The sequence below is a fragment of the Anomaloglossus baeobatrachus genome, chromosome 6 (genome assembly GCF_048569485.1).
Source record: "Anomaloglossus baeobatrachus isolate aAnoBae1 chromosome 6, aAnoBae1.hap1, whole genome shotgun sequence".
Classification (NCBI taxonomy): domain Eukaryota; kingdom Metazoa; phylum Chordata; class Amphibia; order Anura; family Aromobatidae; genus Anomaloglossus; species Anomaloglossus baeobatrachus.
The window spans coordinates 51,006,234-51,031,403 of record NC_134358.1 but is presented as its reverse complement, the minus strand read 5'-3'; the positions used below and the strand labels follow the sequence as shown (position 1 = coordinate 51,031,403).

Here is a 25,170-nt window from a genome sequence, read left to right as displayed (position 1 = left end):
GTCTCAGAGGGGCACTATTTCACTTGGGTAGTGTCCAACTGTAAGACAACTGTGTCTGCTGTGAATGTTAATGGACCCCGCGGGGTGAAGAAAAGGTGCTTATTTAACTTTCTTGCTCTGACGACATTTCTCGGTACAGGACAATGTTGAGTAGATTCTTGTTTATGGGGGTTTGAATTTCTGCGACCTTTTGTTCCTGTAATGAGGGTCTATCAAGGTGATAAAATCTGTCTTTTCACACATATTGATGGGTGACGGTCGGTTCACAGGTCTAGGCCTCATTCAAATCCATGTTTAAAAGAAATCTTGCACCAGACTTTCCCCGTAGAAGATATTGGCAAAACCTGTAAGCTGTATGTTATTGCATTCTAGAATGCTGTATAAATGTCCACATTCACTCTGCAAGGCATAAAAAAATATAAAATCTTTATTATACTCTCCAATGGGGTGCTCCGGTCCGATATGCATCTCTGGTCTTAATCCAGTGCCTCCTCTCTACTTGCGATCGCAGTCCTCCTCCTATGCCTTGTTTGGATATTGTGTCCTGCTGAGGGCCGAGCAAAGTACTGTAGTGAGCATGTGCAGCAAAAGGCCAAAGACTAGTGATGGGCAGACCCGGACTGTATCCATGCGGGTTCAAAAGTACCCGAACACTGACCCCAGAGTTTCCCAGAGGAAAACACTCGGGAATACTTAGTCTCTCACATGGCTGTATGTAGGCTGTGGATGCAACAGTCTGTTCAACTGGAGCAACCTAGCAGAATTAGTGATGTGACACTGCCCTCTGCTGGCTGAAGAAAGAAGAATAGCCAGGGAACAAAAAGTCACCTAGGAAGCAAAAACTGACAGCCCTGTCCTGGAGGGAAGTGTTTCAGGGAAAGACAAATACAGAAGGAGGGAGTGACAGAGGTGCAGGAGAGAAAGTGCCCAGGAGGTGACCGGAAGAGGTGTTCTGGCGCGAAGTGGAGCAAGTGTGGCGCCCTGGACAAGCCAGGGGCCACAGATAACTGCACCAACACACCCCACACACTCCCGGTCAGGCACACCGAAGTCAGACAAAATCCTTGTTGCCTTCCTCCAGGGGCTGATGATCACACCAGGGTGTGGGCCAGGCGGTTGGTCCCGCCCACCGAGGAGTGCAAAGTCCTGGAGGCGGGAAAAACAGTTAGTTAAGTCTGGAGTTAGGGAAGTGAAAGGAAGGAAAGTGGCAGTAGAGCAGACTGAAGTTGGTCCGGGTGTGTGGCCCGGACAGAACAGCAAGGTTGGCAGACGGTGGTGACCGTCTGCAGGAGAGGCCTATCGGAGCCAACCATAAGGACCGTGGACGGGTGGTGACCCGGCGGTACCGGACCGGTACGCAAAGAGAAGCCAGCACTATCCGGCAGGGGCTTACAGACCCCGGCAAGGCTAGGAGTCGCCGTGAATTTGCCAAATCCGTTAGCGAAGGGAACCTCCTGGGTTTCCCAGCAGCCAAGTCCCGACAGAAGGCAACAGTCCAACCGAGAGAGGGAAACACAGTCACCGCCAAGGCTAAAGTTCCCAGGGCCAGAGCCTGCGGGCAAAAGGGGCTCCTTCAGCAACCTTCAAAGCTGGAGAGCGGGTTACCGGTGGGAACCCATTAGAACCGTTACACTACACAGGTGCAGGGAAAGGCAGTCACCATCAACCTGCCGGGAGAAACAACACCGCAGCCGTCTGTGGGACCCGTCCATCCAGCCGTTTGTTTCAACAGAGACTCTGTGTACATCATTGGGCTGAGTGAGTACCACCGTGCCGTGTGGCACAGCGCTGCCCCCACGACCCTGCACCTCTCCAGGCCCTGTAACCCTCCTGCCATCCATCCCTACCCCATCACCGGGCCCCGGGACAACCAACCCCCTACCCACGGAGGGGAGAACTAACATAAAAGCTGCTCCCTGTCATCGCTCCCGGGATCCCCCGTCCAGAGCAGCGGTGGTGTCCCCGACCTCACCACAACCGTGGGTGGCGTCACGGACAATATCCAATCCCCACAATCGCAATCAATTCCCCCCTTTTCACTCACGGGCGAGGAACGCCGCTCGAGTCCCCGGGATCCGGCCCACCGCTCGAGCCACCACCGAGCAGCAGCCGCAGCAGCAGCTGGACCCGAGCAGTGAGAGAGCGCAGCGTCCCCTCCTCCGCCTGCGACACAAGCGTAGGATGTGCATGCAGGGACGAGGAAGGAAGACCCCCTGCATAAGAGTCGAATGGCCCGGGGCCAGCTACGGAGCAGCCTGCAACAGGTATTTCACCAGACCAAGACTCCGCCACCGCCTGCCAAGTCCCCAAGTCCAGCCCGCGAGACCAAGAACTTTTCCCCGCCAATCAAGTCCCCGACAACTACTGACAAGATTCCGCCCCCGCCTGTCAAGACCCCCACCACACCCGTTAAGACCCCAACAATGCCTGTCAAGATCCCATCCTTGTCTGTCAAGACCCTGAACTCGCATGTCAAGATCCCGGGCCCGGACTATGTGGTCAAGCCGCAGATGTCGCTAGTCAAGATAGCCATCCATGGGTGACCTGAATACGCCGGGTTGTTGCTTCCTGCTCGGCCGTGCAGTACTTGATGCGGGGACTGTAATCATACTGGTTCAAATTTAGTCCACTTAGCCATAGTGACGTGGACCATAGTAATTTTGGAACTGTAGACAGAGGCCCTGACATACATACCTTCCCATAGTAGTAGAAATGGGTTATGAGTTAAGAGAGGAGTGTTTTCCCTGAATCAGTTAGACTGAATCTGTATAAGCTACTGTTCTGTTTATTGCTTGTGTAATTCCAAAAGCAGCTGAGCACAATTTGTCCCTGTATTTTCCCTATCAAAAGTTGTGCATTAATAAATACAGCTGAGTCACCAATTTGTCTTCCTTCTCTGTGTGCTGCATCCTGGGCCTGCTCTTATACTGCTTTTGAGCCACTCATACTGCTTCTGGGACCGTTCATTATCTTTCATGCATATTAACCACTACCCCTGCCCACCGACTGTCCCATTGTCTCTCATTGGTTGCAGTCAGACGCACCCCCAGTGAGACCGTCTGACTGCTTTCAATCAGAGACACTGTGTGTCTGTATTGGTGTAAAAATAAAGATGCTGACTGCTGGGCTCACATAAAATCGTACTTTTTTATGCGCTGTCTAAATTTTTACATTTATTTCCTTAGCAGTAATGAATGTCCAAATTCTTATAATCCGTGTTTGCATACCTTAGCATCTCAGAGTGCAGCTGTATATTTGTTAGAGTATATTTCATGTTCAGTTTGCACTTGTTCACATTTATCTGTTAGGAAGTGCCATCAGTTTTCTCATTTTTCAACTCTTACTACTGTGGCTTGTCTAAAGAGGACGATATGTGTTGCACCCCTGACCTGGTCAGGCACCACTGGGTACTGCACCCATGCTGGGGGCAGTACCTTCAGGTAATTCAAGGGCTGAATAGGGTGTGTATGCACAGACACATAGTGACCAGGTCTCACACACCATTGAGGGGACCGCTGGGCAGACCCAGGAGGGGGTGTGCCTCCACATCCAATCAAGGGGTGCGGTTGAGAGGCTGGAAGCTAAGGTGGCAGTGGCAGTCAGAAAGAGGAGAGGGAGGTAGCCAGTCTGAAGTGGAGACGCAGGAGAGCGGATACACTAGTCAGACCCTGCCCGTGTAGTGGCTGTTGGCGAGGGAGAACGGTCACAAGCAGTTGGACAGAAAGACGCTGAGGAAGTCAGCTGGTCATGTATGGAGAATTCTGGTGGCTAGGCACGCACGGGGAACAGGTCCCTAGAGCCAGACATTCATGTAGTGGTCTGCTAAACCTGCCGGTGGGGTGGACAACAAGTCCCACACCAACCGAAACAGAGTCCGAGCATCAGCAGCAACGAGGGGGCCCATAAGGAGGATCGAGCCTGGAGCCATCTTCCTTGGTCCACGCTGCCAGCAAACGGCCAGAACGGGGAGAAAAGGCAGTTGCGAATTCCCTGGATGAATCCCACTGTACTTTAATCAGGGGTTGTCCGAAACAAGAAGTGCTAGGAAGGCGAGCCAGCAGTCACCCCTATACCAGCTGCAGGATACCTGGTTCTCTCTTGATGTATCTCAGCATCGCCCGGGTACCACTTGAAGCATTTGAAAGTGAGTAAAAACCAGTTGCAAGGCACTTTGGACTGAGACTGAATTATTCTGCGACCTGTTGTTCCACACACACTTACACCCGAGCCCCTGGGGCCAACCTTACTCTCAGGAGGCCACACCATCCGACTGCAAATTCCATCAGCCCCAGACGCTCGTTAAAACTGCAGTGGCGGTCACCCATCACCCTGACCGCAAACCGAGAGTGGCGTCACGACTCAGATGTACACAACCTGACATACCTGTTGCCAGAGAAGATTCCTAAGAGAAGTCCTTGCGGCGTCCCTGGAGGTGGAGCGATGTCCCGGAGGTGACCACCGCAGCGCTGGGCGACTCATCTGCACTACTCAGAATCAGCATATCCTAAAGTGAATGAGCAGCTTAGGCCTCATTCAGACTTCTTTGATTCATGTAGGTGTTCTGTGTTTTCAGGGATAGATCACATACCCATTATAGTCTATGGAGCTGTTCACTGTCCGTGTTTTTTGGCGAACAACGTGTCTATGAAAAAAATCAGATGTGTCCAATTGAGATCAGAGTCATGGAGCAAACTCACACACACTGTACAAGTCTATGGGTTTGTGAATAACATATAGGGGACATTTGTGTGTTATCAATGTTCAGTCTTTTTTTTTTTTAAAGGTACTATTCAAAGTTCTTTTGCTTTGGGCTAAGAATTAACAGACAGGTGCTAACTATCTGCTTACAACGATCTCTCCCGGCTCAGAGCAGGTACAGACCGCTCACGCCAGTGATTGTCCTGCTTTCCGTGACATCGCATCGACAGAGCAGCTTCTTCCCTTCCCCTCTGCAGTGTTGATGGGACATCACTGCCGATATCACGCTTTTTGGGCAGCCGGCTGTCAATCAGTATGACGGCTGCAGTGATGCCCCTTCAACAGAGCAGAGAGGAAGAGATGAATCTACTCTGTTGAAATGAGGTAAAATTAATCTGGAAAATCACCGCCTGAGCCGAGAAAATCATTACTGGGCCGAGTTTTGGCAACTACCAGACATTAATTTCTTAGCCCTATGGGGAAAAAAACCCCCAAAGTCTCGGATATTTTCTTTACTCTTGCAATGAATAAGAGAAGCTTTGCAATGTATTAATTTTTTCATACGAAAAAATCACTGATGAAACAGTAATGATAAAAATTAACATTGAGTGATGAAAATCTGGTCCAAAACACGGAAGGAAATTGTTCTGATTTTTGCATTTGAGAAAAATATCTTGGAGGCATGTATATCAAGTTATACTTATTTACGTATGTCTATGTATTCATGTACGGTGTATGGATACATTATCAAACATCCGTTTCGAACTCACGCTCGTATAAACCACATACCTGCCAACAGTGCCCTCTAGAGTCCAGTCTCATGCAAATGCACGTGTGATGATCATGGACTTAAATTTCACCGTTCTGAATATTTTAGGAAGTTCAGTTATGAAATGATGAGCCATTTCTTAAAGATTTTGACCTTTATGAAGTCAAATCTGACGATGAAAATTTTTATAAAATCAAAAAAATCCCTAATTTTTAGGTGTCATTCAAAGAATGAATATTTCAAAAAGACCTCCTATGTAATATCAATAGGCAGATGCCAGTCATGGAGGTCAGACACCAATTATACAAGAGGATAAATATTAAAACATATATTTTATTAAATACAACAGATAAAAAACAAAGTATATATTTTTCTCTTGTAATATTTCAAGACTTAAGGGGGCTTTACATGCTACGATATCGTTAATGTTTTATCGTCGGGGTCACGTTGTTAGTGACGCACATCCGGTGTCATTAACGGTATTGCAGCGTGTAACACTTACCAGCGACCTTAAACGTCCTCCAAAGTGGTGAAAATCATTCACCATGGAGAGGTCGTCCTAAAACCAAAAATTGTTAATGGTTGTTTAAAGATGTTCCTCGTTCCTGCGGCAGCACCCATCGCTGTGTGTGACACTGCAGGAGAGAGGAACCTCACCTTACCTGCGTCCCGCCCGCAATGAGGAAGGAAGGAGGTGGGTGGGATGTCTGTCCCGCTCATCTCCGCCCCTCCGCTTTGATTGGCCGGCCACTTAGTGACGTCGCGGTGACGCCGAACGCACCTCCAGGGAAGTGCGTGTGAAGCTGCCGTAGGGATAATGTTTGGACACACCTTCTCATCTCTAGAACAACTATTAAGAGGAGACTTTGTGCATCGGGCCTTCATGGTAAAATAGCTGCTAGGAAACCACTGCTGAGGACAGGCAACAAGCAGAAGAGACTTGTTTGGGCTAAAGAATACAAGGAATGGACATTAGACCAGTGGAAATCTGTGCTTTGGTCGAATGAGTCCAAATGTGAGATCTTTGGATCCAACCACCGTGTCTTTGTAGAAAAGGTGAACGGATGGACTCTACATGGCTGGTTCCCACCGTGAAGCATGGAAGAGGAGGGTGATGGTGTGGCGGTGCTTTGCTGGTGACACTGTTGGGGATGCCTACCACAGCATCTTGCAGCGGCATGCTATTCCATCCGGTTTGCGTTTAGTTGGACCTTAATTTATTTCTCAACAGGACAATGACCCCAAACACACCTCCAGGCTGTGTAAGGGCTATTTGACTAAGAAGGAGAGTGATGGGGTGCTACACCAGATGACCTGGTCTCCACACTCACCAGACCTGAACCCAATCGAGATGGTTTGGGGTGAGCTGGACCACAGAGTGAAGGCAAAAGGGCCAACAAGTGCTAAGGATCTCTGGGAACTCCTTCAAGACTGTTGGAAAACCATTTCCGGTAACTACCTTTTGAAGGTCATCAAGAGAATGCCAAGAGTGTGCAAAGTAGTAATGAAAGCAAAAGGTGGCTACTTTCAAGAACCTAGAATATAAGACATATTTTCAGTTGTTGTTTCACACTTTTTTAAGTATTTGATTCCACATGTTTTAATTCATAGTTTTGATGCCTTCAATGTGAATATACAATTTTCAGAGTCCTGAAAATAAAGAAAACTCTTTGAATGAGAAAGTGTGTCCAAACTTTTGGTCTGTACTGTGTGTGTATGTATGTATAATAAATATATATATATATATATATATATATATATATATATATATATATATATATATATATATATATATATATATATATATAAAGAGATGGAGATAGAGATGGAGATAGATATATATAGATAGAATATAAGCTTATTAATTAAATTGATAGTCCCGCACCTGGGGTAAAATATCCATAAGATAAAGTCAATGTGGCAATTACTTGAGTCCAGGGTTTATTAGATCAGTGTGCACAAGCCCGACGCGCGTTTTGTTGTTATCTGACTTCCTCAGGGAGGGTTTAGTATACGAATGAGTGTGGGTTGTCAGAAGTGATTGTTTTAAATGCTGTGCTATAGAGAGCCGGCGCGGAGGGATTTCAAATTTGCCGCTTGAACACTGCCGGATATGGTGGCGCAGAGATCATATGACCAAACCCTTTGACACGTGACTTCCGTCTGTCGGACATGGAATGCAAGCAGTAAACCACCGTCATGGAAACAGACTTTGGTTGATGCCTGACATCCCTGTTGCCAGAAGGCAATGAGGTGGCAACATCCTTACGCGCACATCCGGACAAAATGAACAGGTACATGTGCTATTTAGTAAAAAGTGGAATTTGAAAATTTTGGAGCTAGGGACTATACGAGTATGTTGGATTATTGAGGAGTATATAAAAATATGAGGGAAGCCTGAAACTCTTTTAGTATATATAAAATTGAATATATTCAAGAAATGAGGAGATGATAAAATCCTAGGAACGCCAAACCAGTGAATAGTGATTATTTTACATTGCATGAGAACAATGTGATCGTAAAATCAAAAATTAATAATAAAAAAATAAACAAATTAATATCCTGACATGTATGCATGGAGCAGAAATGATCGAAAAATAAAGAAGAAAATAAAAAATAAAAAAATAATAATGAAAATATAAAATGGAGGTGAAATTAAAAGGGTAAAGATGTTCATTGTGTGCAAACCTACATATAAGGAATATATAAAAAATGTGGATATTCTAAAGGGTGCATGTGTATAAATGCAAGAATCAGTATTAAAGTGGAAAACCGTGACCATGAAAAACTGGATTGTGTATTATGACAAGAATATGTAGTTTTCTTTGGCGAAACCCTGTCTTGCACAATATTCACCCTAGGTATTGTAATATTACAAGAGAAAAATATATACTTTGTTTTTTATCTTTTGTATTCAATAAAATGTTTTAATATTTATCCTCTTGTATAAGTGGTGTCTGACCGCCATGAATAGTATCTGCCTATTGCTATTACATGGGAGGACTGTTTGAAATATTCACTAAGAATTTTTTGTTGGCTTTTGTTTCTATGATATCAAAGAGTTTTCCTTTTACTGCTACATATAGTTGTCGCGGGCGGGGAGGAGGGTGTCAGCACACCGCGCTCACCCCTTCTGCTCGGGTCCGGCAGTTGCTCCTGGTGGCTCGAGCCGTGGGCCGGATCCCGGGGTGTCTCGAGCGACACTCCTCGCCCGTGAGTGAAAGGGGGTTGTTTGTTGGGTGTGGGGATTGTTATAGTTCGTGACGCCACGCACGGTTGTGGTGATTGCACCACCGCTGCTCAGTGTGGGGGTCCCGGGGATGGTGATGCGGAGCAGCCAGGTGTTGTGTTGCCCCTCCGTGGGTAGGGGTTGGTGATCCCGGGGCCCGGTGATGAGATGTGAAGTGTAGGGCCTGGAGGGCGCAGGGGCGCGGGGGCAGCGCTGTGCCTTGCGGCACTATGGTACTCACTCAGCCTGACACACGGACACAGTTTGTACGGTAAACCAACGGCTGGTAGGACGGTCCCACAGACGGCTGCACCTGCACTCCCGGTAGGTAACGGTGACGTTTCTCTTCCTTGCACCTATGTTGTCTGATGGTAGCGGTGGATTCCCTCCGGTTACCCGCTCCCCGACTGCAATCTGGGCCGGAGGAGCTCTACACTTTGCCCGCAGGCGCTGGCCCTGGGGAAACTTGTGCCTTGGCGGTGGCGGTGTCTCCCCGGTAATGGTCGGGCTGTTGCCGTCAATCGGGACTTGTTTGCTGGGGGATCTGCGTCCCCGTCACTGACGGATTTGGCAAATCTGGCGACTCCTAGCCTTGCCGGGGTCCGAGAGGCCCCTGCCCTGGTGCTGACTGTCCTTCGGAACACTGCTCCAGACCACCGGGCACACAGCCAACGGGGTCCTTCCAGGAACTTCCAAACTGTCCCCCTCCAAACAGTCACCGCCGTCGCTGACCTTGCTGTTCTGGCCCTACACAAAGCGGGGCTCTCAGGCTTTCTTTCCTTCACTTTCACTTAGTTGTTTACTTTTGCCCTGTCTAGACTACTCCTTCACTCCTTCCACTTCCTCCTCCCTGACTAGACTGCCTGGTCTCTTCCTGCCTCCAGTGTTGTGAGCTCCTTGGTGGGCGGAGCCAACCGCCTGGCCCACCCCCTGGTGTGCATCACAGACTCCTGGCGCAAGGCAACAAGGATTTCTGGTTAGCAGATGTGCCTACCTGGAGTGTGGGGTGTGGTGGTGTTGCGACCTGTGTCCCCTGGCTTGCCCAGGGCGACACATAATTAATGCATAAAAGTTTCAGTACTTTGAAACATTATTATTTTTGCAAATATAAAGATGCAGAATATTTTGTTAGGAGACGGGTAACCAGAGTCTGTTAATAGACTCCAGAGCACACAGGCAGAACTGACCAGGAGAAGGTAGGAGAAGGCAGCACAAGGAAACCAGCACTGACAGAATCAGTCTCCTCACTTCTTCCCCGACACTAGGATGAATATCCATGATAGCCACCACTCTCTCCGTTGCTCGTGCTTATCCAGGACTATTTCCTGTAACAGGTCTGTCCTGCGGTACCAGGTGCCACAAATGTAACCCGTGTTAACCCAAACCCTGGAATATCAATGCCAGTCAGTACACCAGCACCTCCAGGCCACATACACAACCCCAACACCAAACTGGGAGACTTCCTAGGAACAGGGAAGAGGGATGGGCACTGATTGGATAGTCCCCACCCAATCTGTAGGGTGAGACCCCATGAGGGGGAGGGGCCAGTGGTCAGTTTGGAAGTTGGCAGGAAGTAGTAGTTAGTTTTTAGTAAGGAGTGAAGTGAGGAAGCAAGAAGGAGAGTGAGGTACAGAAACAGACCTGAAGAACCAACGGAGAGCTGTAAAAGGAGTGAGAACTGTGGAAAACGGGACCAGAACTCCAGGCACTGTGGGTTACCTGTGGAAGCGTCAAACTCCAGAAACCACGGGAGACCTGTGGAAGTCCGGAACCAAGGTTCACAGGACTCCACACAAGGCGAGGTGCAGACCCTAGGACAGTGGGTCACTTTATGGTCAGCTGTTAACTCTGCCGGGTGAGAAGATCTCCAGGGTCAATTGCCAACCTAAAAAGCCTGAAGCACAAGCAGCAAAGAGGGGACCGGGGACTGAACCCCTTAAATAGTCCAGGCTGCCTGCATTAGGCCCCAGACTGAAGAGGAGGGACTCCCAAGTAGCTCCAGGCCACTGGAATCCAACCGCAACAACTGTTCACGGAGGACATCCATCCCAGGTCCAGCTGGCACTGAGAATAAGTGGAGCGGGTACACCTGGAACCGGCACCTGTGGGTTCAAGTACCAAAGTAAACAAGGCAAGTTGAAACTGCAATACTGGTGTGGACTGTTTCCTTGACGGCGTGCACTAAAACAGACTGTTCCCCACTACAACCCCCATCATTCACTGCTGGGGCCTGTCCCTGGTTGCAGAGGGCTCCAAACATCCAGTCTGCACCACTCCATCAGCCCCAGCACAAACCTGCAGCGGCGGCCCCAAATAACCTGGCCGCACACCGCAAGTGGCGAAGTTGACAAACTCTCTTATTTTGTTACTTTCTCTTATTTTCCCCTTTTCTTTTATTTTACCAAAAACCCCCTTTCTTTCCTGAGGGACGGCATCCCAAGGGCCATGGTACCGCGCCGCGACCACGACTGACTTCATCGCGCACCATAAAGCCTGGGACCGAGTACCCCACACAGCCCTGGGGCATCACAATACCATCATATGCTGAACATCAAGATAAGGCTCCTTGGACCTTAGATATGCGGCTCTGGGTAGTAGCATAGATGATGGGCATTAGATACATGGCCCTGGGTTGTATTATAAAAGATGGGTCTTAGATACATAGATTTGGTTTGTATCACACATGATGGGCACTAGATACATGGCATCAGTTATGTCAGTATAAGGCTACTTTCACACATCGTTTTTTTGGCATCAGGCACAATCCAGTGAAAATGGAAGAAACGGATGGAAAAAACTGATGCAACAGATCCGGCGAAAAACGGATCAGTTGCATCAGTTTTTTCCTTCCGTTTCTTCCATTTTTTAACTGATCAATTCTGCTACTGAGCATGCTCAGTATAAAAAATGGAATCCGTCGCTGTAATGCGTTTCTTTCTGCATTACGACGGATCCGGTGCCCATAGGCTTTCATTATACAAGACGCCAGAAGGCGCAGTCACGTTTTTTTGCCTAAGCCTCTTGCAGTGGCATACATTGACATAGCAGATCTGAGTCAGTGTTCAGAGCACAGCAGCATGATGATTACACTGCTGTGCTCTGAACTCTGCGGACCAGTGATCAGCAGCCTGGTATTCTACTACTAACACCAGGCTGCTGATCACTGCTCGCCGCCTCCAATACTCACCTCATACTAGACCTTCGCTCAGTATAAACTGTATCCCGTCATCTCCTGTCGCTGCTCGTGTTGAGCACTGTGAGCGGTGACGGAAAAATTGGAGCTCGCAGCATAGCTGTGGGCTTCAAAAAAATGGTGCCAATCTCCAAACACAACTGTGACCTGGACATCCCAGTGTACTAAAGAGGTGTCCAGTGCCCTGCTACCCCTGATGTCATCATGCCTTTTAGATGTGTGATTAAGAGAAATGTTATTGACCTGTGTGTTTTTAGGTGTAGTGTTCGGTAATGTGGAAATGTTAAAATGCCTTATCATGTGCGTTATGTCACAGTACTGTCAGCTACCACTTGATGGCATTGGGCTCCATAGCAGGGAAGGGAGGCTCCGATAAAAGGAATAGTGGCAGTACTGAAAGGGTTACCTGGATAGGCCCGGCCCACAGTGAAGGGAGATAGTGGAAGGCATTTCCTGGTTTTAGGCAGATAGGTAAGAGTAACAGAGACAAGTGCAAGTAGCAGATGTAGCAGAGTGGAACAGTGTGGTGTGGAGGAGAACAGGCAGAAGATTGAGCAGGAGGAAGAAACCCGGTGACCAGAAAATGCAGCTGACAGCGAGAAGGCTACAGTGAGGTATAGCAAGGGACCAGACAGCGCCCCTCTTCTAAAGTGCGGACAGTCGGCAGAGTCGGTGTTGACTGACTAGAGCAATTGACACTGTAGGATAGAAAACTCTGTGTTATCCTAGGAAAGTGGCGTAGCCATCCGGGGGGAGCAGCACAGTGCCTAAGAACAGCAGCGCCAAACCCTCATCCTCTATGAAAGCCAGTGGGACTCTGACTGCAGCTGTAATGGGAGAGCCGGAATGTGGAGATAAGAAGTTGACTGTTGGAAAATGTCATGTCAGGCCTGTGAATATCAACTGGAAGCATTTAAAACAAGTATGCAGTAAAGGCATTGAAGTGATAACTGATTATGGACTCATCTCTAGTAACGCTACAAGTAACATCGCGCGGTGTGAACGGGATCCAGAAAGGCCGGATGAAACGTCGGATATCCATCTGATAACAGGTACCACCTCCACACCCACTCTATACACCACACTGCCCCCCTGTCTGTAGCGTGCCGGGGCGGTTTAAGGACTACAACCCTCACCCACAACTTCCCCTCCCTGGTACGTTACACTTAGGTCACAGCTGGAGTCTGCCACAGTGTAGGAAATGTAGTTGGACCCCGTCGACAATCTCCTATGTCCTGGTCTGACAGTGCTTGGCTGTAGGCTGCTGCTACATTGCAGTATAATGCAAGTGAATAGGTCACATTGCTACTTGCAAGATTACTCCTCCATGACAAGTAAGGCTAGTTTCACACTTGCGTTGAACGGCATCCGTTGCATTGCGTTGTGTGACGAATGCAACGGATGCGTTGCATAAAATGGCACAACGGATGCAACGGATTGTACAAAACAACGGAAAGCTTCTTTTTTTTTCTTTTTCTTTACAGTTTTACCAGCAACAGACTATTGTGAACGAGCAGCTGATCACACGGCTACCGGGCGCTCAGCTGAGCGCCCTCAATAGTCGGCTGCCGGGCGATCAGCTGAGCGCCCTCAATAGTCGGCTGCCGGGCACTCAGCTGATCGCTCTCAAAAGCCGGCTACCGGGCGATCAGCTGAGCGCTCTCAAAAGCTGGCTGCCGTGCACTCAGCTGAACGATCGGCCACCGAGAGACAAAATAAAGTTTCTGTGATTTAAAAAAAATAATGAGCATGCACAGTGAAAATTCCGCTGCTCAAAAAACGTTACATGCTGTGTTCCTTCCGCCCAGCGGAAGCAACGCAGTGTCGGCCAGCGGAAGCAACACAGGTACTTTTGGCACAATCTGTCATCCATACAAGTCTATGGGAAACAGCAGAATCCGTTAACAGATTCCGCTGTTTTCCAAAAGGGCGGATTGCGCCAGAAGGTAATTAACGCAAGTGTGAAAGTACCCTAAGTCGCAAAAAATCCAACCAGTTCTGACTTTTTGAGACTTGTTTGCAGCAATGCGACTCCATCCACCTGCTTTATACTGCTGTGTAACAGTCGCATACAGACACCCTAGACTCCTGTCATTCAGAACTGTGTATTAAGTTCCAATTTCTATCTGAAAGTATGCCAAAAAGTCTAAGGGGTACTTTGCACGCTGCAACATCGCTAGCCGATGCTAGCGATGCCGAGTGCGATAGTCCCCGCCTCCGTCGCAGATGCGATATCTTGTGATAGCTGCCGTAGCGAACATTATCGCTACGGCAGCTTCACACGCACTTACCTGCCCTGCGACGTCACTCTGGTCGGCGACCCGCCTCCTTCCTAAGGGGGCGGGTCGTGCGGCATCACACGGCAGGCGGCCAATAGAAGCGGAGGGGCGGAGATGAGCGGGACGTAAACATCCCGCCCACCTCCTTCCTTCCGCATTGCAGGCGGGACGCAGGAAAGGAGATGTTCCTCGCTCCTGTGGCTTCACACACAGCGATGTGTGCTGTCGCAGGAACGAGGAACAACATCGTATCTCCTATCGGTCTGACATTATGGAAATGACCGACACTACACAGATCACCGATTTACGACGCTTTTGCGATCGTTTATCAGCGCATCTAGGCTTTACACGTTGCAACGTCGTTACCGGCGCCGGATGTGCCTCACTTTCGATTTGACCCCGACGATACCGCAGTAGCGATGTCGCAACGTGCAAAGTACCCCTAAGGCTATGTTCACATTTCCGTTGTTTTGCATCAGTCACCTGCGTTGCTTAACGCTTGTGACTGATGCGTTGTACAACGGGTGACAAGAAATGGAATTTCTTGTCATGAGAAAGCGGATTCCATTGAGAGAGAGAACGATCAGCTGATCGCTCTGAAAAGCCGGCCGCCGGGAGATCAGCTGATCGCTCTCAAAAGCCGATCATTTCAGTTTAAAACCTGCGTGGAGGCGAGGGGGAGAAAGAGAGAAAGGAACTGATTTTACCTGATTTCGGACGTTCTGCTGGACATGCTGGGCATGCTCAGTAAAACGTGACTGATTCCTGCACTGGAATCCGTCGCGTGACGCAGGATAACGGAATCCTGCACCATAGACATACATTATGCCTTTTGACGGATTCCAACAGAATCCTGCGGGGTGCGTTTTTTTGCCGCAACAAAAAACGTTGCATGCTGCGTTCCTCCCACCCGACGGTCAGTCAGTAAGTGACTGATGTGCCGCGTGGTGGATGCAACGCAGGGTCATCAGTCACAATCCGCCGCTCATACAAGTCTACGGCAAACAACTGAATCCGCCAAACGGATTGCGTTGTTTATCAGAGCGGCGGATTGTGACTGATCCTAAACAACGGAAATGTGAACCTAGCCTAAGGAAATTTCTGTAAATTGGAACATCCCAATAGATTCATTTTGGTTCACATCACATACAATACAAAGAGATTGTAAAATGCAGTCATACAACAGTAACACAATATAATGTCTGATTTATTAGAAAAAATAAAAATTTGTTTTACAGAATATTTAGAAATATAAAAACAAATTATTTCCCAATAAGAACGCTGATGAATGTACAAAGCTGAAGCTGCTACATAAATACGCGAGGGACAGATCGTTACTGCAATCACAGAACTGCGCCAAGAATCCACAAATGTGATGATCTGAACTATAAAAATCAGCATTGACGAGCGTCTCCACCTACAATACCAACTCCATCTGTAGAGGTAAGACCACAGCGTAGAGATCAAATATTATCGGATTTACTAGATTCCTGGTCGTACAGTATTTGGATATATCCCCAAACTGCAGCATCCTGAGAAATCTGATTAGGTTTTAATTAATCCCATATAACTGCAGAAATATATTGTTTTATGGATATAGCATTATGTCACCTAAGAGCATGTTCACACATTGGATAAAAATCATCCTACACCCACTGATTTACAAAGTGGATTTGCTGTGGTTGTGCACAGCTCTGATGCAGAATTGCATAGCGATTAGATCCAGTGTCTCAATAGGGCAACCCTCTTAATTCTCTACTTTTCATTAGTCCCATATGACCGCAGAAATATATTGTTTTTTGGATATAGAATTGTTACATAATGGCATCTTCACACATTGGAGAAAAATCAGCCCAAACCCACAATTTACAAAGTGGATTTGCTGTGGTTGTGCACAGCTCTGATGCAGAATTGCATAGGGATTAGATCCAGTGTCTCAATAGGGCAACCCTCTTAATTCTCTACTTTTCATTAGTCCCATATGACCGCAGAAATATATTGTTTTTTGGATATAGAATTGTTACATAAGGGCATGTTCACACAGATAAAAATCAGCCCAAACTCACAATTTACAAAGTGGATTTGCTGTGGTTGTGCACAGCTCTGATGCAGAATTGTATAGGGTTTAGATCCACTATCTCAATATGGAAATCCTCTTAATTTTTTTCATGGATATTTTAAAAAATTACCCTAAAATCACCCTGAGGTCTGACACGTGTGAACATTCCCTAATGTTAGCTATAATAACAGCCATATTGGTTTTCTTAAGACATCGTAGGACCTTGTAGACACAAGAGATTGCTCCGATCTTAGGTGGAAATTCAGTATCGTCCCCAGAGTATCGGACATATAATTCATAGATAATATTTCGTATTGTAACATATCCTAATGTACTCAGCAATATATAATAATTTACGATATTTACAGGCAACAAGAAAAATAGCAAATCATCGATCTTATAAAACGTTGTCCAAAAGTCACAAATGTACAAGACACACAATAAGAAGTTAATTTCTCCTTTTCAGGACAGAATTCAGTCTTTTTGCATCTTTCCCCCATTCTCTTTCATATTTGCCCAGAAGCGGCTTTCTTTCCTGTCTTATTTTCTTATGCTTCCCGCTGCCAATAAGGAAGGGATTTAAAACAAGTCTGTGCAGCAGAGAGAGGCAGTCTACTCTTCAGCAAATGACCACCAAAGCACATGGAGCCACAGGTAACGAAAGACAAATTTCATAGGTAAATTGAAGTATCATGTTGGCATTGGAGGAATATGAGGATAGAAGTGATTCCGTAGGTGTCCGTAATACTATATACCCTATGGGGGGTATAGTTTGGCCTTTGGGTCCCATAATGGACACACTAGTATATTCTCAGGTTGGGGAACTTGGCGTTGTCAGTCTGGAGGAGGCTGGTGTCCCGGGGGCAGTTATTATGGCAGACACATGTGTTGATGAACATCACTTGCTTCTTCATTACTCTGTTATTCGGACAGCGGAACTCCACCTGGGCGGTCCTGGTGCTGTGGGGGGTGCAGCACCGCCCGTCGGTGCATTCACCACAGAACTTGGGCTTGTAGCTGTGTACGCTGACACATTTATTATATTCAAAATGGACGACTTTCTCGGATTTCCTCACTCTCACGCATCTTTTCCCTTTCTGGAACACAATGAAAGAATAACTTTAATAAAATATTTATTACATTATTCAGGAAAATTTATTCTGACTGTATAAAGTAGACGACCACCAGATTAAAGGAGTTACCACCCCCTGCCCCCGATATCCATCGGCTTTGTGATTTTACACCCACCGATCACTTGAATGGTGGTCCCCAGTCTCCCAAATCCTTTGCACTCCTCCATGTCTTTGGGGAAACCAAAAAACCAAGTACAGCACTTTGCTGTATCCTCTCCATGGGCCCCATTAGAAATGGATAGCACGGCATATATCCTCACTGTGCTGGAGAGGACTGGTTGCCTTGATTAGTAGGAATCCCAGAAGTGGAGCTTCCAGAGATCAGACATTATCACCCGTAAATATATTCTACATAAATATGGAGCTTTTTTTTTAGAAGCAGAATTATGGAGCATTCAAGGATACCATCATTGCCCACCAAATCCATAAGAGGACTGTAAGCTGCTGACTATAGGAGCCTGTATTCTGTAATAAAGCATTGTGTATGAGCTGAGATTACATATCCTACTCGTGCGATGGAGTCAGCCATGATCCTCACCTATATATCCCTCTCTCATGAAGAAGTCAGCCATGATCCTCACCTACATTTCCCTCTCATGTGATGGGGTCAGCCATGATCGTCACGTACATGACCCTCTCCTCTGATGGAGTCAGTCGTGAACCTCACCAGCATATCCCTAGCATGTGATGGAGTGACCGCAGATCGTCCCCTACATATCCCTCTCATCTGATGGAGTCAGCCATGTCCTTCACCTATATATCTCTAGCATGTGATGGAGTCAACCATGATTCTCACCTACATATACTATTCGTAAGATATAGTAAACCATGATCCTCACTTACCTATCTCCCTCCTGTGATAGTCAGCCATGATTCTCACCTACATATCCGTCACCTTTGATGGAGTAAACCATGATCGTCACATACATATCCCTATCGTGTGATGGATTCAGCCATGATCCTCACTACATGTCCCTTCTTGTGAAGGAGTCAGCCATGTTCCTCACCCATCTCTGTTAGGGCGAGTAGATGAACACATACCTTTTCCATGAGCCCCTCCGTCTCTTCATCACATGGTCGCACCATGCATAGGCGGATCTGTTTCTGCATTTCACAGCGCCGGTTACGATTCGTCACCCTGTAGGAGTGTCCCATGCCGCATGTTTTAGAGCAAGCGCTCCACTCTGTCGTCTGCTCGATACAGTTGGTGCCCATGTCTAATCCAAACGTGGCCTCGGGTCTATAAGCTGTGTGAATACAAGAAGTCTTATATTTAGTATCCCAAATATACAATTACAGTTTTATAACCGTAATGAACAATTAAAAGAGAAATCGCCCAGAAATATGCTTCCAACCACAGTGAACCGTACAATTTCTGTACATACATTACATATCCTGTACTGATCCTGAGTTACCTCCTGTATTATACTCCAGAGCTGCACTCACTATTCTGCTGGTGCAGTCACTGTGTACATACATTACATTACTGATCCTGTACTGATCCTGAGTTACCACCTGTATTATGCTCCAGAGCTGCACTCACTATTCTGCTGGTGCAGTCACTGTGTACATACATTACATATCCTGTACTGATCCTGAGTTACATCCTGTATTATACTCCAGAGCTGCAGTCACTATTCTGCTGGTGCAGTCACTGTGTACATACATTACATTACTAATCTGTACTGATCCTGAGTTACCTCCTGTATTATACTCCAGAGCTGCACTCACTATTCTGCTGGTGCAGTCACTGTGTACATACATTACATTACTGATCCTGAGTTACCTCCTGTATTATGCTCTAGAGCTGCACTCACTATTCTGCTGGTGCAGTCACTGTGTACATACATTACATTACTGATCCTGTACTGATCCTGAGTTACCTCCTGTATTATCCTCCAGAGCTGCACTCACTATTCTGCTGGTGCAGTCACTGTGTACATACATGACATTACTGATCCTGTACTGATCCTGAGTTACCTCCTGTATTATACTCCAGAGCTGCACTCACTATTCTGCTGGTGCAGTCACTGTGTACATACATGACATTACTGATCCTGTACTGATCCTGAGTTACCTCCTGTATTATACTCCAGAGCTGCACTCACTATTCTGCTGGTGCAGTCACTGTGTACATACATTACATTACTTACCCTGAGTTACATCCTGTATTATACTCCAGAGCTGCACTCACTATTCTACTGGTGCAGTCACTGTGTACATACATTATTGATCCTGTGCTGATCCTGAGTTTCCTCCTGTATTATACTCCAGAGCTGCGCTCACTATTCTGCTGGTGCAGTCACTGTGTACATGACATTATTGATCCTGTGCTGATCCTGAGTTTCCTCCTGTATTATACTCCAGAGCTGCGCTCACTATTCTGCTGGTGCAGTCACTGTGTACATACATTATTGATCCTGTGCTGATCCTGAGTTTCCTCCTGTATTATACTCCAGAGCTGCGCTCACTATTCTGCTGGTGCAGTCACTGTGTACATACATTATTGATCCTGTGCTGATCCTGAATTACCTCCTGTATTATACTCCAGAACTTATTTCTTACCGGCCATAGCGAAGCCTCCGAATGGCACTTCTTCTCTTGAGTCGCACACCCACTTCTCACAGCATTCCCCGGGGATGGAGACTTTTCTTGGGAAGGGGCAGTCGGGTCCTGGCAGCTGTAGGTCCAGGTTACATCTTGGGACGCATCCGATCTGTCCATCCTGACACGAGCAGTGGTATTTACAGCTGGGTTGGAAGGTTTCCCCGTTTCTGTATATGGCACCATTAAACATACATTTACCCCCTACAAGCTCTAAGATAAAAAGAAGAAAAAAAAACAATTAAAATATTGGTAAAGGCGGAAATGAAGTATCATACGTCTCTGCTGGCCTTTTGCCACTCACCCATGCATATGCCCACATCACTCTGCGGATCTGCACTGAAGTCACAGTATAAGCCCAGGTCCTCTTGACATGGCGACACCTCGGAGCAGACCTCCCCCTGCTGCCGGGCGCACACCGGACAGCAGGCACAGCCATCTAACACCACTGGCACATGGGGGGCACATTTTGGCGGTTCCTCTGGACATGGTCCACACTGTGCTGGGCATTTCTGAGAGATCACCTGATGAAGGATCATAGCGAAACGCTACATTAATGGTCAGTATCTACAGTACATTCTCACATTTATGTATATGTATATAGGACGTTAACCAGCATTCGTGCAATAACAGGAACATCGTTTACTCAGCATTTTCTGCTATTGTCTAATGTCCAACTCCGCACAGGACCGCCCACTTGGCCATTTTTTACATTATATAATTCTTTACTTATTGAGCTCCTTCTAGAGGCCGACGGGAATCCAGATTTTATCATTTAAAAACGCAGCTGTTTAGTTAAGTTCTGACAATTATTATTGTTTTCAGTAATTATATCTTAATAATATTAAGAACAGAATCTTATAAAACTTGTAGTTAAAGACGACCTTGCACTAAATATATATATATTTTTCCACCTTGTTCTCCTGAATCCAGCGCTGTTTTCCTTTTGTTCTTGCGCCTCTGTTCCTGAGATGTGGCCCTCTTTTCCCTATTTATAAATTTTGTATTTGGTCAAGTGGGCGTGGTTTTCAGCTCTTCACTGTGGGCATCTTCTTGTGGACCCCGCCCAGTTGGCTAAGAGACTAGATATATACACAGGGACGAGAGGGCCATATCTCAGGAACGGAGAGGCGCAGGATCAAAAGAAAAACAGCGCCGGATTCAGGAGAGCAACGGCATTTATACCAGGTAAAAAAAAAAATGTTGTCAAGTGACGAGCCCTCTTTAAGTTTTAGTGTATATTTTATCACTCTATGCTATAATATGTAAACTAGACAGAGCAGAAGTAGCAGCACATATCTCTCACCTATCCTGGATTTTAGGACTTCAGAATTTAGCCTAAAGGGTACTTTATACGCTGTGACATCGCTAGCAATCGCTATAGCGCAATAGCACCCACCCCCGTCGTATGTGCGACATTTGGTGACCGCTGCCGTAGCGAACATTATCGCTACAGCAGCGTCACACGCACATACCTGCTGAGCGGCGTCGCTGTGACCGCCAAACAATCCCTCCTTCAAGCGGGAGGTGCGTTCGGCGTCACCGCGACGTCACTAAGCAGCCGCCCAATAGAAGCGGAGGGGCAGAGATGAGCGGCCGGAACATGCCGCCTACCATTCTTCCTTCCTCATTGCCGGTGGACGCAGGTAAGGAGATGTTCGTCGCTCCTGCGGTGTCACACGTAGCGATGTGTGCTGCCGCAGGAACGACGAACAACATCGTACCTGCAGCAGTAACGACATTAAGGAAAGGAGCGACGTATCAACGATCACCGTTTTTGGACGATTTTGCGATCGTTGATCGTTGCTCCTTGGTGTCGCACACTGCGATGTCGCTACCGGCGCCGGATGTGCGTCACTAACTACGTGACCCCGACGATATATCGGTAGCGGTGTCGCAGCGTGTAAAGCACCCTTAAGACTGATTGCTCTTTCCTACACCGATACATTGTAACAAGCAACAGCTGTGTGAAAGTAGGCGTGATACCACATGCTGCAACCCAAATTCCGCCTTCAGTGATGCCCAATGGCCACAACATTTGGAAGCCAAATTATGCAGCCATTGGGCACCACGTTGGTCAAGGTGTTGCATCTCCTTTAGGCCCCCTTTGCATGTCCATGATTCCGGTACGTATGATGTCCGTTTTCATACATATCGGACACATGGACATACGCAGACCCATTAAAATCAATGGGTCTGCGCACACAGCTGTGTTTTTTCATGGCTATGTGTTCGTGTGTTCCGCATGGAGACAAGTTTTCTCCAGCACCAATGACGTCACACGGACCACACACACTGATATGATCCATGTGACACATACTGGAGAAAACACGTGTCTATGAAATAAAATGATTTTCTATACTCACCTGTCTCCAGCACTGATGTCCCACGGACCGCACAGTGATGTGATCAGTGTGACTCGTACCGGAGAAAACACGTGTCTTTGAAATAAAATTATTTTCTATACTCCCCTGTCTTCGGCACTGCTGTCTTCGGCACTGCTGTCACTCGCTTCTGGGCCCGCTCATTACCCTCATGAATATTCACTGCACTGCGGACCAGGAAGCAGCAGCGCTGGAGGCAGCAGCACCACGGACAGCTGCACCAGGGACAGGTGAGTAAAACGTTACTGATCTCCGTCTTCTATCACGCATAGCACACGGAGAACACGTGTGTCAAAATTACGGCACATGGAGGGCCATACGCACCTTCAACACGAACTGTGAAAAAAATGTGGTTTTATCACAGACATGGGAAGGGGGCCTTAGGCGGGCTTTGCACAATGCGACATCGCAAGCCGATGCTGCGATGTCGCACGTGATAGTCCCCGCCCCCGTCGCAGCAGCGATATCTTGTGATTCCTGGCGTAGCTAACATTATCACTACGCCAGCTTCACATGCACTCACCTGTCCTGCGACGTCGCTCTGGCCGGCGTCCCGCCTCCTTCGTAAGGGGGCGGGTCGTATAACGTCACAGCGACGTCACACGGCAGGCGGCCAATCAAAGCGGAGAGGCGGAGATGAGCAGGATGTAAACATCCCTCCCACCTTCTTCCTTCCGTAGAGCCGCCGGCGGCAGGTAAGGAGATGTTCCTCGCTCCTGCGGCTTCATACACAGCGATGTGTGCTGCCACAGGAGCGAGGAACAACATCGTACCTGTCGCGGCAGCGTAATTTTGAAAAAGTCGGAGCCTGCACCGATGATACGATAATGACGCTTTTGCGCTCGGTAATCGTATCATCTACGATTTACACACTACGATGTTGAAAGTGACGCCGGATGTGCGTCACTTTCGATTTGACCCCACCGACATCGCACGTGCGATGTTGCAACGTTCAAAGCCGCCCTTAGGCTGAGTGCGCAGTGTGTTTCTGATGCATTTTTTTATGCAGATTTGGTGCAGATTTGTCACAAATCTGCATGCCTATCTTCATGCCAGTAAAGTCAATGAGAATTCTGAAGTGCCGTGCACACGTTGCTTACTTTTTCCTTGCAGATTTGGTGCAGAAAATAATCTGCAGCGTCATCTGTTGCTGCGTTTTTTTCCAGCATTGACTTCATTCAGAAAAACGCACGGCACAAAAAAAGCACCAAAATCGCATGCGTTTTTTTGGTGTGTTTTTTCTGCCAGAAGGTGCAGATTTGATGCAGAAAATTTCTGCACCAAATCCTCAACCTGTGCACATAGCCTTAGAATTAAAAAAATACATTACATTTTTTGGCAGCAAGCAGAGGTCTTAAAAATGGATTTGAATACAAAATATGATAGAAAAGTTTCAGAATTCTGTTCAATCTACGTAAAACTAGAGAAAATCAGAATATAAATATAGAGGGACGCTAGATATTCAGCCTGGAAATACTTTGCTCATATAAGAAAATATAGAATAACAGACGGACATTTCAGCCTGATTGGTCGCATACACACAGATACAAGGACTTACTGTATGGAGGAGCAGGAGTGTGCACAGGGCAGGCAGCAGACGCCGTCCACACATCATCATGTCCCAGGGGCAGAGATTTTTGCTGGTTCCCAATGTGTAAGGATTGGTATTCTGTGTTCTTCATTCGCCTTCGCCCCGTCCATTTATAGGGCGCTGCACTGCCTGGTGTCGTCCTATTGGTTGCACTTTTTGGGGTGGGTTTTAGCTAAGACGACGAATTTAAGGAAAAAAAAATACACTTTAGGTTTCCTTCAAGAATCCGTGGGTTATGGACACTAGATGGCAATGTAAGAGTGTTTCCGGAGGAAAGGAACATGTAATTTTTGTGAGAAGGAATGCGTTTTCCATCCCGCTCATGGAATTGATTTCTGTCGGAGGAACTGATTACTCATCTGAACATGAGGAATGCCTTCTGAAGCCACATCTCCAGACGTCTCGTACAGTCTAGGGACGTGCGGGCGGAATCTACTGTACTCACATTAGTGGTTGTTATATAATCTCGGGATTATTACAGAACTGCATTCAGCCTCGTGTCCAGGAAAATGTTCTCATTTAAGGACATTGAAACGTGGACTATTGATGGTAAACAGAACTATCTAGTCTGCAGATCCCACAACTCCAGTCATTAAATACAGTGGCATGCAAAAGTTTGTGCACCCCAACGTCAAAATGACTGTTATTGTGAACAGTTGAAATGATCTCTAAAAAGGCGTAAAGATTACACATTTCCTTTGTATTTTAGAACACCCCAAAATTATTTTAATCTCTTACTTTTTTAAATTAACAAAAATGGAAAATGGGCCGATGCAAAAGTTTGGGCACCCTTCTTGGATACTACCCAGTAGAACCTATTTTGGAAAGTATCGCAACTTGTAAACACTTTTTGTAGCAGCCAAGAGTCTTTCAATTCTTGTTTGAGGAATTTTCATCCATTCTTCCTTGGAAAGGTCTTCCAGTTCTGTGAGATTCCTTGCTCGTCTTCCAGTTCTGTGAGATTCCTTGCTCGTCCTCCAGTTCTGTGAGATTCCTGGCTCGTATTCCAGTTCTGTGAGATTCCTTGCTCGTCCTCCAGTTCTGTGAGATTCCTGGCTCGTATTCCAGTTCTGTGAGATTCCTGGCTCGTCTTCCAGTTCTGTGAGATTCCAGGCTCGTCTTCCAGTTCTGTGAAATTCCTGGCTCGTCTTCCAGTTCTGTGAGATTCCTTGCTCGTCCTCCAGTTCTGTGAGATTCCTGGCTCGTCTTCCAGTTCTGTGAGATTCCTGGC

At 47.0% G+C, this 25,170-nt stretch overlaps 1 protein-coding gene across 1 annotated transcript; it reads right to left on the bottom strand.

Annotated features, from left to right (window-relative positions):
• Positions 1-15,373: 15,373 nt before the first annotated feature.
• On the bottom strand, positions 15,374-24,083 carry CCN3 (cellular communication network factor 3). The gene is given in 6 exon segments (XM_075316208.1): positions 15,374-17,324; positions 18,402-18,607; positions 19,926-20,177; positions 20,269-20,488; positions 23,907-23,972; positions 23,975-24,083. Coding segments are annotated over 6 exon segments (1,116 nt in total). The 5' UTR covers positions 24,050-24,083; the 3' UTR covers positions 15,374-17,027.
• Between the last annotated feature and the right edge of the window lie 1,087 nt (positions 24,084-25,170).